Source organism: Chlamydotis macqueenii, chromosome 1 (assembly GCF_036417535.1).
Source record: "Chlamydotis macqueenii isolate bChlMac1 chromosome 1, bChlMac1.mat, whole genome shotgun sequence".
Lineage (NCBI taxonomy): Eukaryota > Metazoa > Chordata > Aves > Otidiformes > Otididae > Chlamydotis > Chlamydotis macqueenii.
Genome location: NC_141556.1, coordinates 182507268 through 182521538, shown reverse-complemented (window position 1 = coordinate 182521538; position 14271 = coordinate 182507268). Strand labels below are relative to the sequence as shown.

General features: G+C 36.1%; 1 protein-coding gene across 1 annotated transcript in view; it reads left to right on the top strand.

Annotated features, from left to right (window-relative positions):
• VWA8 (von Willebrand factor A domain containing 8) overlaps positions 1 to 14271 on the top strand; it is a 193396-nt gene that overhangs the window by 136958 nt on the left and 42167 nt on the right. Inside the window, exons 34-37 of the mRNA XM_086771807.1 lie at positions 1428 to 1582; positions 3304 to 3505; positions 10211 to 10292; positions 12256 to 12460. Coding sequence (XP_086627933.1) covers positions 1428 to 1582; positions 3304 to 3505; positions 10211 to 10292; positions 12256 to 12460 — 644 coding nt within the window. The remainder of the gene's footprint in view (positions 1 to 1427; positions 1583 to 3303; positions 3506 to 10210; positions 10293 to 12255; positions 12461 to 14271) is intronic.

Genomic DNA, 14271 nt, shown 5'->3' with positions numbered 1-14271 from the left:
AAATCTTCAGTGGTCATCATTCTGCCTGGTAAGATCTGCCTGTCTTCAGACCTGATGACGCTTTCAACCCTGCACAAAATTTTTAGTCTACCTGGTTTAATAACGTTGAAAGTACATGTGCATCCCACCTAACAGGTTATAGGCTTTGACCTATCTCCAGTGTGTCTCAGAGAGACAGAAGAAAAAAAACCTGAGAAACTATTTTTTATCTGTTAAAGAGGGAAAAAGTTTCATGCTGGTCTTTGTAGCTAGTGTAAGTATGAGGAATGAGATTAGCATAGTGTAAACATGATACAGGCAAATATTATTGACAAATAACAAATACAGGTTATTTTACGCAAACAGCAACAAATTGAATACCAAAGATTCTAATCACAGCTTAAATATCTGGGATCCTTTTTATCTCTTACACAGTTTACTCTATCAACTTATCAAGCTTCATCACAGCACAGTAGTTTCCTTCCTCTTACTACCTTATTTAGAAACCATTATAGAGTGTCATTCCTCAGATGGGTAGAAACATTATTCTAATTTTCAGTCTCAAAATATTGGTGGACAGATTATTGCTGCATGCTTTTTGTGCTGCTTTTAGCCTTTGTTATCTTATTTCTTCTCTTCCAATCTAAAAAGTTACCATACACCCTTTCCACTTTTTTCCGAATCATCCAGCAAACCCCGAGTGTAACATCTTCAGCCTGTTCTCAGTTTTTGAGACAGAACCTGTGGCAGGAAAACTAAGAAAAAGTAGACCAATGTGGCTTTGCCACTGACCCAAACCAGTAGCCCATTCATCCTTTGAGGGAGGACAGATTTTCTCCCGCTGCCAGGTGAACGAGATAGTCTGCCCATTGGGGTGAAAGCAGTGTATGCTGCAGAACTAAAGATGGCAGCTTCTGACTGTGTTGATAATTTGAGGCAAGGTAAAGGGCTGTTTCAATTGCACAGAATAAAATGTAGTTTTCCTTTGCTGAAAGAAAAAGAAAACTAGACTAGTATTTACTAGAAATGTACTACAAATAACATAATTTAAATTGCAAAGACAGCAAGACGACTACCAAGAAATGTCACGTTGACACTTACCTGTGCAAACCTACATTTGCGTTATAACAGTCTTCAATGAGATCACATGCTGTACTATTCTGTAGGCTTCCTGCCTCATTTGCACAGTAGAGGGCAAAATTAAGTGGTAACAGCAACTACAAAGCTGGTATTTCCTGATTTTAAGTACTTAACTTTACAAAAATAAAATTATTTCCTGACTTCTTTTCTAAGTGTTGTAGAACAGTATAATCAATTATTCTGTTTTTTAGTAATTTTATGCTGAAAGTAATAGCAATGATCAGTGCTCAGAAGTCTTACAGTTAATACTGTTTCCTATTGCACATCTGGATATAATGACTTTCATTTTGTTTAATTTCCCTGTTTAGCGTCAGAACTGTGCGTGCCACATGCAGTTTCAAGTGACCAGCTATCTTCAGAAAACCTCAGTGCAGCTGTGGGACAAAAGATCAGCTCCCCCAACAGGATTTTCTCAGATGAACATAATTATGCTACTATTGTTATTGGTTTCCCAGACCTCTTGGTAAATATTCAGCATTATTCTTCAATGAAGTAATATGATCTCATTTATTCTGTAACCAGTTAAGTACCTGTTTACCAAGTGATATGGAAGAAGAAGAGAATGAGAGTAAATGACAAATTTGTGTTGTGTACACTGGTAGTGTAGTCTAATCTAGAGGGTTTTCAGTGGAATTTGAAATAGTAAGAAACTGGACAACTTAATCTCTAGCACAAACAAAATTCATTGTAGGTAACTTCTGAATATTGCTGCCTAGAGGAATATTTTCCAAATCATGTGTTTGCGTAGATTTTTAATTAAATGTAACCACTGAGGAAAAGGATATCGGTAGCATTTTGGACTGTTCAGTGTGAACTTTTTGCTCAGTGTGACACAGCTAACAAGACTCTAGATTTAAGAAAAAGAAAATAGATACAGAAAATGGTAGCAAAACTGTACAGTCCCTTCCCTATTTAGTAATGTATTTAAGTGTAAATATTGCATGTAATTGTGGTTACTCCAGTGACACAATTAGAAAAGGACTAGAAAGGAAAGTGAAACTTAACAGTATACTGACTAAGGCTGTTGTAAAAGTGAAGGTAAACACAGGGAAAATAAAAACAGTATGTTTAGTTCTGTGGATTTATTTGTATTTACTACCTAGTGATACATAAAAAGGGTGGTGCTTATGGAATAAACAATTCTTTGTCATATTTTCTTAGTAAATTGGGGAAAATAAGAAAATGTAACTGTTAACAGGCATGATGGAAGAAAATACTCTAAAATCCAAAATTATTCAATAACATGTTTTTCTAAATAAGACTATCCCTGTCTTTGCAATTAGCTTTTGAATTTTACTTGGTCTGGATTTATATTACAGATTGATTATAGTAGCTTTTCATGTTATTTATGATAGATGTGAGTTAATTGGTGGAAAAAGGAGGTAGTCCAGAGGAGGGAGTACTAAAAATGCTACATGCTTCAATACCAACACTGATGACGAAGCATTTTGCTCTCTCTAGTTTAGACAGAGGTCCTTTCGTTCCTTATGCATGATTTTAAATGTCCATGTGAATGTCAAAGAGGGAGCGCTAAAGGTGAATGTGAGGGTGGTGGGACAAAACTTCAGATGTTGTGTTGATGCTGTAGGTGTTTCGTGTGACCAAGGTTTCTAACCTCTTACTCATAGTAGCAGTGCTCAGCTGACCCTATGTAGGGGCCTTCTTCAAGTGGAGATAATCTATTCTCTAGGCTCTACTGACTGCAGCGGGAGATGAAGCCCCTGGCTCACACATGGATGCCTGCATTTATGTCTCTGAACCTGGAGCCAAATCCCAGCCTTAATGCCTAGCTTTGAATTCATTACTGGAATATCTGTTTGCATTTATCTAAATTAGTGGCAACTTAGATTATGGTAACGGTTTGTTACATAGTTTTCTTCAAGATGATGTTATTCTAACGCTTTCTGTTCCTAGTTCAACATGAAAAAAAAAAAAAGTTGATTCAACTTCAGATCTTCGAAGATCTTAAAACTTGTGTAGGTGGTCTGTTATTTTTCACTCCTATAGGAGTTTTTAATGACAGAATAATCCAGGTCTTTCCCTTGCCATGTGGTGACATGAGAGGTAACCACAGTAGCTACATTTGATTTGAAATTAGATTAGAAGTGGAATTTATCAAGGAAAGTTTGTTCTTAGGCTTAATAATAGTAACATTTTGTTCAGTAGACTCCTTCTCTCTTGCAGTCTCCTAGTGAAGTGTATAGCTGGAAAAGAAACTCCTCTCTGAGTCGCAAACGTGCTTCTCCTTCTGATCCGTTTTATTATGGAGCCCGGAGGAAAACAGGAGCTGCAAAACAAACCAATTGTGCAACTTTATTGGCTTCTAATCAAATAGTCAGAATTTTAGCACCTGGAGATGTGCCTTTGAAAGACATTTACCCAAAAGGTAAGAGGTTCATACACTTGTGCTGCAATAACTACCCTCTTGTTTTTGTTTTGTAAACTGCAGTCACTCATGAATTTTTTCCTAAATGTTTTTAAAGAACCACAAAGCAAGCATTTTGGGAGGAATAAGAGTAGTTTCACTAATTTTTATAATTAATTTGAATCTTATTAACATGCTCCATTATACTTCTGAAGAATTAACAGGCGGTCTACACTGTGAATATCTCAGTAGATGGAATGTCCCTGTATCTGCACGGGGAACCAGGTACAGGAATATGATCATTCCAGTTCAGCAATTGGCCATCAGCAGTACAGTATTTCCAGCCTCTGCTCAATGCCACACTGACACACAGTGATAAGACAAACCTGTTGACCATCTATCTCAGTATTCTGTCTCCAGCAGGGCCTAGAGGAGAGGTTATTTCAGGAATGCATGTGAGCCTGGTCCCTTCTGTGTCTTTCCCTTCATGTTTTCATAACATTTGCAGTTGTTTTGCTGGGGATGTTGCAGGGGCCATCCCTGCCCCAGTCTCCTTTTATGGACCATTGTCCACAAGTTTGCCTGGTTCCTCTTTGCACGTGCGTGTCTCCACAGCAAGCTCGCAAGTTCACCACTCTCTGTGATCAACTGATCTCCTACCAGGTTTATCAAGTGCCCCTTGTTCTAGCATTGCAGGGTTGGGTGAATAACAGCTCAGCGTTTACCTTAGCCATCACCTTCATGACTTTGTAAACTTCAGTCATACCTGCCTTCTCTCCAAACTGAAGAGATCCAGGTTTTTTAGGTCTTCTCTTGTCCAAGAGAATGTTGCATGAGTAACATTCACATACAGCAAAACCATCCTCCAGGTGTACACTAATAATACAGGTATAGACCACAGACCTTCTGACGTTTTTGTTGTGCCGCACCAAGCTTTCTGTTATCATTGTGTCTTTTGCTTCTTCAGCCAATAACTAAAAGTATACCAATTAGTGCTAAATAACAGCATTTGTGAGTTTTGCATTAATTACCTCTGAGAAATTTACAGAGAAGGTCACTATGAAAAGAGAAAACCCCCAAAATATTTATATATAGTAGAATGGCAGGTTTTTTTACTTCATCAGCAGAAAAAGCCATTCCTGTTTTTTCTGTATGTGAACTCTCTGTTCCAGAATAAATGTTTTATTCAAAATTAACTCCCTTTTACAAAATAAATTCTCTAATATGTCTGCCCTCATTTAATGCAGGTTAACTTCCCTGTGTAGAGATATCATTTTATTTATTACTAAAAGCATAAAGCATTTACTTGCCTAAAAAAGCAAAGTCAAGGATATAAACAGGGTAGAAAACTAAAGTTACCTATATTTGTAAATAAAAGGTTAGCTTTTAAAAAGATTAAACTTAATAAAACGTAAGTAGAGTTAGCATTGGAACTAATTATACCACTTCAGGCTGTAATCTTCTCATACATTATAAAATGCTGAAGGGTCAGACTGGGTAATTTTTTTTTAGGCCTTCATGGTAAAAAAAAAAAAATCTGACTGAAGTGGATGGTATAAAAATCCAGAAGGTAAAATTTCTGAACTTTTGTTAAAATTAATTTCTTAATTTGGGAGTGAGGAAGGGATACAGTGCTTCCAAATGATATCTAAAATTGAGATCTTGACAGTTATTTTTAAGTCTTTTAAGTTGCTGTGGTATGTAACACTTTATAATACTAGATTAATAATATTACAAACCAGAGGACATTCTTCATGAATCCTAGATATTAGTGACCTGAAGATATTATCTGAGAATTGGCTTCTGTCTGACTGAGCAATGTAATTTATATCTGTTGTTATAGCTGAACAAGATACTAACTTTTTTTTTTTTCCCCAGCTTTGGTGAATATATTCATGAATAGTTATTGATGGCTTTAAATTTATAGAAAATTTTATGAGGTATAGTTTGTACAGTACTTTATGACCATTTAGGTTGAAAGACTTAATGCTTTCTTGAAGATCATTATAATTGATTTTTCTTTTCTAAATGACCTTTTAATTTATGAATTACCAAAATTGATCTTAACTGAATCATGTTTGATATGACCTTACTGACACCATTAAACTGGACCCAAGCAAGACTCTAGGTTTTCTATTCCATGGCCGTTTTTCAACACTTCGGACATTTCCATTTATCAGTTAATGGTCAGTTTTTCTAGTGAGGAGAAGCTATGAGTGGAGTACTACAGAGACCTGTGCTATGGTAATGAAAAAAAAAAAAAAGGAAAATGAATTAACAGAGAGGTGACAGTGTTTGCTGATGATACTGATTATTACTCGCAGTAGAAAGGATTTGGCATGAAGGGTTACAGATGGACTAATATGCTCACTGCAATAAACATGGCAGGTGAAATTCACTATAGATAAATATAATGTACATGAAAGAAGAAAGAAAGAGTCCTAATTCTGCATCTTAAATTATGATCCATACATCTCAAGAGCATGATTTTCAGTGTTACGATAGATAGTGTCATTGAAATATCAGTTGAAAGATCAGTAGCGGTCAAAAAAGGAAATAAAATGTTAAGAATTACTAGGGAAGAAACAGAGAAAAAACAGAGAACATCTTTGTGCTCCTGTGTAAATCTATGTGTCCTTAATGCTGGAGTTTTGGCCCTCCATCTCAAGGTGGGAGAAGGCTGAACTGGAGTAAGTTCAGAAAAGGGCAACAAGAATGAGTAAGATTGTATTGGCCAAATCTCCTGCATGTGGAGACAAGACCAGGAAAGGGTCATATGGTGGAGTTCTACAAGAGCATGTATGGCATGGAGATGTGGAAAAAGCAACAATTTTTCACTCAGTACCAGTTAGGGGGCAGCTAATGAAGCTAGTAGGAACTTCATCAGAACAAACAAAAAGAGGTGGTTCTTCACAGAGCAGGGAACGAACCTTTGAAATGCCTTCCCAAAGGATATTGTGAATGCTGAAATGTGGGATCCAAAGGAAAACTGGACAAACTCATGGAAAGTTACTAAATATATAGACATAAAAACGTAGACACCACATTCAGCTTAAGAAGTCCCTAGTTCCCTATGTTGGAACTAGTTTGGTGACTTGAAGAAAATACCATGTGTGCTTGTCCGATTCTTACACTTTTCAAGCATCTAACTCCTGTTGGAGACAAGATACTACATTAGAGTGACATAGTATTGCCATCGTTATGGCATGAATCCAAGTTATTTCCAAGTGAAAATGCGAAGACAGAAGAAAAGAGACATGCCTTCATGTACTCCCTTGGAAAGTGAGATTATAAGGTATTAGTCCGTACTGTTCTTGTTTGAGATGCAGTGTATGCAACCCTCTTTGCTAGACTATTGTTTCTTCTGGAGTTTGTCTCTCAGTCTCACTAATTGACAATATTTAATTGAATGAGCATTTAACTGCTGCTGGTAGCTGCTTGACAGTCTTGGTCCCTTGGAGGTTCAGTGTTCCTCATTCCTGATTGTGCTACATAATTCATGGGACCTTTGGACATTTGGCAGTTCATCTGTGCTGTTATTTCTGCACTGGAAACCTGTAGTTACTTACCTGCAAAAGTTGTGTAAGACTTGGTTCGTAAGTCTTTTTATCCTTTCCTGGGAGATGGTGTAGTGAAGCAAAGGCATCCTATTGTGTAAAATCACGTATGTGGCAGTCCCTTGAAGTTCTTGCACTAATTCTTATGTTGCCTTTGAGAAGCTGTTTTATATTCTTGCTTCAGTTTGCGTATCTATCAGGCTTTCTTTCTCATCCTCTTGGACAACTGGTCAGTTCTGGCATACAGCCTTCCATTTCTATTAATAGTTCAAAGTACTCAGCCAACTCTAACGTACTCCGATATGTGTTACCGAAACTGTTCCAGGAACAACAAGCAAAGAAGTAATTTCCTTTATGTTTTATTGGAACTGTAAACCAGGATAATAGTTACGTTTGAAAAGAAACATAGTAATGATTTCCCCAGAGACTGCCAAATAGATGTGTGGCCACAAAATATAAACTCAGACAAGAGATCATGGCAGAATCCAGCAAGTAAGTATTAATGTTTGTTCTAAAAACAAGGCTATAGAAATGAGGGCTACTTGACAGCAAATATTTACTTGGATTCTCAGCACTTTCCATATATGAATATAAAATAACAGTCATTTACTGAGTGTGCATCTCTGTTAGTGTGACAGTAACTGGAACAACATCTAGTATAACACACACAGTTACAGGAATAACCTCAACACATCATCTGGTCCACCTGTTTATATAAGGTCAGGATGACACATGTTTAGATTCTTCTTAGCTGATGTTTTTCAGACAATTGGCCTGTTGCAATGCTTCACACTCCTTGTATAAGAAAAGCTTTTCCTATTATCCAGCTTTTTTTTCTGTAAACAAAACTGAATACTTAATTTCACCTCCACTCAGTCGGGATGATATTGCTCTCTTTATTAGAATCTCTTTGACATTACAGAACATGTGTTTTCTTAAAAAAGTCTATTTTTAGACTAAGAAAAAAGTTAATTCCTTACATTTGTCCTTGTCCTGCTTTTGGCTGGGATGGAGTTAATTTTCTTCCCAGTAGCTGCTGTATTTTGTATTTGGTATGGGATTTCGTATGTGAAAAACATTGATAATACACTGATGATGTTAGTTGTTGCTAAGAGATCAAGGACTTTTCACAGCTTCACAGGTTTTGCTAATGTGCATGTCCAAGAAGCTGGGAGGAGTATAGCCAGTACAGTTGACTCAAACTGGTCAGAGTATTCCATACCATGGACATCATGCTCAGTGTATAAGTGGGGATTCGCCACTGGGCAACTCTCTTGCTTTCTCTCTCTTGGAATCGCTCTGTGATCACTCTTGGTTCTCTTCTCTGGTTGCTGCTCAGGATGGGCTCTATCGGTGGTTGGGTGGTGAGAAGTTGTGCATCTTTTGTTTTGTATATTTTGTTATCCTGGTATTTTACTAATAATAAGATATATATTACTGTTGTTATACTTTCCTTTGCTGTCCTAGTAAACTGTCTTTATCTCAACCCAGGAGTCTTCCTCTCTTTCCGGTTCTCTCCCCCATCCCACCTGGGATGTGGTTACTAACTGGGGTTAAACCATGACAGTTCTTCTAGCCCATCTGTTCTGACCTCTTTGGCCCTCCCAGGAGTATCTCATGTGTCCATGTTTTCCTTAAAGTTGGATGTCTAGAGCTGTGCAGAGCTATTCTTCCCTGGTGGGCTTCAGCAGAAGAGGAACAAACTGCACTTGTTCAGATTTGACGTTCATATTTCATCATAAGATTCTTGACTGCAGTTCCAGGGCCTGCCCAGTTGTTCCTGTGTTGCATTTAAACATTTTATTACCTTTTCTTCAGCTTCCTACTCTGCAATCCTTTGTCTTTTTATAATTTAATTTGGTTAATTTGTGTTCTTTCTCTAATTTATTAACGTAATTTTCAATTCGTATCCTACAGTTATACCTCTTCCAGTTCAGTATCAGCTCTATGCTCTAATTCTTTATCAGGATTTTTAATGTGTCTCTTGTTCTCTTTCATGTGTATCTTATTGCTACCTAAATGGAGAGCACATTTTAAAACAGTAACAAAATGTAGGCAGAACAAAAAGTGCTCTGTGACCCAAAAACCTTCATTTTCCAGACTTTTTTTTTCCTATTTCCAGTGTGTTTGATATTTCCATTTTGATTAAGATGAGTAAAGTTAACAGATGTGCTACTGTAGATATGCATACTATGGATGTGTATGTACAGTAGATATGCATAAAGTGCTGCTGTGAGTTATTCTTTATACTCATTTGAATGTTAGATCCCCTTATACTGCTGACTATACTGGTCTTTTCTGTGTGTGCTGTACACAAGGATCAACACTTCTGCAGGTAACATCAGGCTCTCCTTCATTTCAAGGAGGTGAAAGATATGTTGTTTCAGAGGGAAATCTGGACTTGCTTTCATCTTGTGACAATGGTGTATTGCAGCTATACTATGCAGTGTAATTCAGTCTTCTGGTTTCTTTTCTGAAAGACTTGAGTTGCTCAATTTACTCCAGGCAGATGAAAGCCAGCTCCTAACTGGAAACTACTTCTGAGTGTACTCGTGTTGGCAAAAGCCGATGTAGGCAGACACACACAAAGAATGATTTCTGAGGAAAGGGACCATAGGATTAGCTGTGTTCATTAAACTACCTATAAACAGAACATTAAATGCCTGACAGTCTATGAAGTTACAAAATCTTTGCATTCTGAGAATATAACTGCGCAAAGAGGGGTTCAAATTAAGGCAACAAGATTTAGGTTAATATTACTGAGACATTTTCAAGTGGGAATCATAAGCACAATGTTTTGAAATGTTCCTCAATATGCTTTTAAAGTAAGATACACAGCTGACGTTATCATCAGTGGCAGATAAAAGCAGAGAGTTAGGGATTGCATTAATGCTTGATTAGTGCTTTTGTGAGTAGGGCTGTATTTGTGTGTAATCTTGACATTTGCTATACAAATGCATTGTTCTTTTATAACTGTACCTGTCTGGTTGCTCACTATGATAATAGTAAAACAATTTTGTATTTGCAAGTTATACTCCTGAATTGAATGTGAAAGCTTATCATTTTCTAACAGGTACTGTATAATGAAATGTTTAAATTTAATTTACTAAATGCAAATGCTGTAACCAGTTAATCATGCAGCAGGAAAATAACGTTTGTTTATTTTCAGATGTCACTCCTCCACAAGCAGCTGGATACTTGGAAGTAACAGATCTTAACTCAAAGAAAATCAAATACATTGCTATTCCTAGGTAACTGATTTAATTGATTAGAGCAGCCTCTGCCTTGCAGGAAGAGCAAAGATAATTTAGTATGTATTATTACTTCAGAATAAGCAAATATTTCTTCTCATGTGGAAAGTAAGAATAATTCATACTTAGTGTGTAAAATTCTGCAACTGTTGTAGCATATTTTTGACTACATTTTTTTTCTATTTAGTAGGTGATACCAATGAAAATGTAGCAATTAATTAGTAAATCTGAAAGGTAGCTTTATCTTCTGATTTTCATTCCCTTTGTTTCCCCTTCTTCACTCACTTTATCCTCTACCTTCTTTCATTTTATTTTGCTATCTTTATTTTCTTTTCCTTTATCTCTGTCTTTAGGGTCTAACAAAGGCAGAATGATCCAGGGCTAGGTGTTAGGAAGCCAGGAATCAAATTCTGGTTCAATATAACGTTTGCCTTGAAAATAACCTGAGCCTTGCTATGTTTTGGTTCTTCCTTTGGAAAACATACATTCCCTCAGAACTATCTTGCATGATACACAATTTTCTTGTATGATATATTAAAATAGCCACACTAAGTGGCTTCTGTATGGTTTTAACATCTATCTCTCACCATTGTAGAGCATATTTGCAACTATTTTATGATATAAAAATATATTTTGGGTACAAATTGTCATTTTCCACTACAATAATAATGAAAGTTTCTGTTTTAAATAGCAGTCTCTCAGTTTTGCATGTTTAAATAGCACATGTATGAAACCCACACATCAGAAATTTTATACTTTTTTAAAAATTCTGTCAATTTGATGTTGGTTTTGACAATCTTAATTGATTCTCATTTCAATTAATTCTGCTTCATTAATCATCTGTGGAATTTTTTAATTGATAGAGAATTAATTTTGGACTGTTCACCATTTTATAATTGATCCATTTGCCTACATATTGCACAGTCATTCAAAAATGGAAGGTATTAACATAGAAGTAGTAGAGAATCATGCTTTATTTTACACTAGGATTTTATAAGAAGTTACAAAAATTACTAAGCCAAACTTCAATGTCGTGACCCTTAGCCTAGTATGAGGATTTAAACTATTTATGGCAAATCTGAGCAGAATTCTAGATTTTAAAATGTACTCCATTAAGAACTGATAAATAAAATGACTTCTTATATGTATGAATAGTTCTATGCTAAAATCTAAGAACCTTTCCTCATTCTGGAGTATTTAGCCTGGTCGAATGCTAAGGTAACTCTTCTTCAGTTGAATTAGTACATGGCAATTTCAGTCTTAGGTAGAAACATACGTGTTACTGCTTCTTTTATCTTCAAAGATTATTAATTGTAAGTTTAGTGCAAGTTGCCAAGTCACTATGCATGTCATTAACAGTACTGAAGAAAATGCAAAGAATCTTTCCTACTTTATCTAGATTTTCCTTTATACAATGTAGCTTTAGGCCCTCTGTTTCAGCAGTAATTTTTTTGTCTGCAAGTTGACTGTTTAAAAAAGTGCTAAGATTCTCTGTGCATAAAGCTGTGCCATCTTTAAATGAGTGTTTAAGTCTCGATTTTTTATTAAAGCACTAGAGAAAGGTTTTACTTTAAGTTGATGGAAAGATATTTTCCTCAATGCCCAGGCCATGTTCTCTCCTGTTTCTTTTGTAGTTTTGTATTTTTAAATTCTTCATATTCTTTATAGTTTTTCGTAAGGACTGATTTTCTTCAGGTAGATGAGATATAGTCGTGGGTTAGGCAACACATTCCATTTCAGCCTAGTCTTTTATACTGCTTTTTATACTGACAAGTATCTTTCAATCATACCCACTTTCAGTAGGTGGAATGTTTCAGATAAAATAATGGATCTTTAGGGCTTAGTTATAGTCTCTGATGAAATGAGGATGTAATTTCATTTAATTGCCACCTTAACTACAGAAATACTCATTCTCTTTTTAATTGCAGCTTCAAGAAAAATCACATTAATTCTTGTTTTGCAGATCACAATCTCTCTCTCCTTATACATCTTGGCTGTCTAAGATCTCGGATGCCGATGCCCTGTTGGCACCGCTGGGCAAAGTAGGTTTGGTTACTGTGGATATGGGAGGCGGTGTGCGGCTTTGGGAGACCGGGCTGGACAGCCTCCAGCGGTCACTGCAGGACTGGAGGAACATGATTGGCCAAGAAGATGGTCGTCCTGTGCAGGTAGGAGGTCACAAAGCTGATGATGCAAATGAATTTTCAACTGGGAGAGGAGTCTAGGAAGGGTTGTGTTGAAAAACACTGTGAAGTAGAAATATGCCTGCGAGAAAAGTTGAATAGAGGTCTTCACTGAAAAAAAAAAAACGACCCAGTAGCTTAATTAGAAAGCCTGCTTGTGACCCCTGTAATTATGATTACTGACAGTCTCTTTGTCTTGCGGTGTTTGTATTTTGCCAAATTCCAGTACATTTAAATGCAAATTAATTCTTTATCTCCTAGTGATTTCTATGTATAATAATGCAATTAATTTTTCAGAAAAGCATATATTTTTCCAGAGTTCAAATACTTGGAAAAAATTGTTGTGTTTATACTTTAGAAAAAAAACTTGAAACCTAGGTGGAAGGTGCCTATAGCACCAATAGTGCTTTTAGCTAATCTTGAAAATTCTCCCTGCTGAGCAGAGTTACAAGGGTCTCCACGCAACCATGTTCTCAAGTGTAACATTTAGGTAGATGTTGAAAATAGACGGTATTTACAAGTATGTGCATGTATATACGTATACACAAGTGTTAACACACTGGCTAATATGTATGATCACTATGGCAACATAGAGGGAAAATTCAGGACAGTTCAATTGCATCTTTAATTTCTGTTAGTGATTGGAGAAGGTATCACTTTGCTTGGAAGAACTAGAGTGTGCTTTAGGAGGACTTGCCCACTTTAACTAGGAAGATCCTATCTCTATCGACCATTGCAATTATTTCTATTTCATGAATTTCTTTAACCACTTTCACAGTATATTATAATGGGAAAACAAGAGAAATCTTTTCTAAATTAGATCTCTCTGTATTTTTGTTTACAAGATATCCAGATATCTCAAGTGTGAATGAGATTTATTAGACCAAAACCATAGCTCTTCTTTCACTTTCTTTTCCCATTCTGAGCTCACTTTCTACAAGGTGTTCTGCAGTTACAGAAAATTGTAACGGAACTGACATGTTCTTGTTACTGGACCTCAGCAAATGCCTTTCATAAAAGTAATGAGAAAAGGAAACTATTACCCAGTAGCACGTTTGTATGGTTGCTTATTGCTTTACCAGTGCCATTTTTATTACCAATGCAGTAGCACTAGCACCATCTTATGGACAGATGTATTCAGTTTACAACAGGCCAATTTCATCTACTGATCAAGTTGACTAGTAGAAATTAAAAGAACCAGGAGGAACAGTTAGAGTTTTACTTGTTTTAATAGGTTTTTTTTTCCTTCTTTTAAAATCTTTTTTGATAACTTGTAATTTTATTCAGCAGTATTACTACACTGTCAGTCAACTAAATATTAGAGAATACTGGTTTGGAAAGTACACATCATCAGAAAATTTTAGGTCATTTAACTAATAATGTCAAGTAACCATTTTATAAAAAGAGTAAGTTTTCCCACAGTCACAAAGCATTTTCAAGATCTCTTGTAGAATTTCTCTATCCTGACAGTCTGCCTGTCTAATTAGTGGACATGTTACAGGTTAAAATTTTCTTAAAGTATCTTTCTTCTTTCTGTCTGTCAACACAGGGTATATAGCTCAAGTCAGTGGTTTGTCAGAACTCAATATAGCGTGCTGTTTGATTTGAGCTATCGGGCACAAAGCCCGAAGCTTGCGTGATTATCACTAGCTTACTATTCTTTACTTTAAACACTTTGCTTTAAATGGAAACATAATGAGACCTAAGAGACTTTGTTTACAAAGACGTTATAGAGCAATAAGAAATAAATTAAATATTTTCTTGTATTTTATGTACATCTCCAATAAGATAATAGA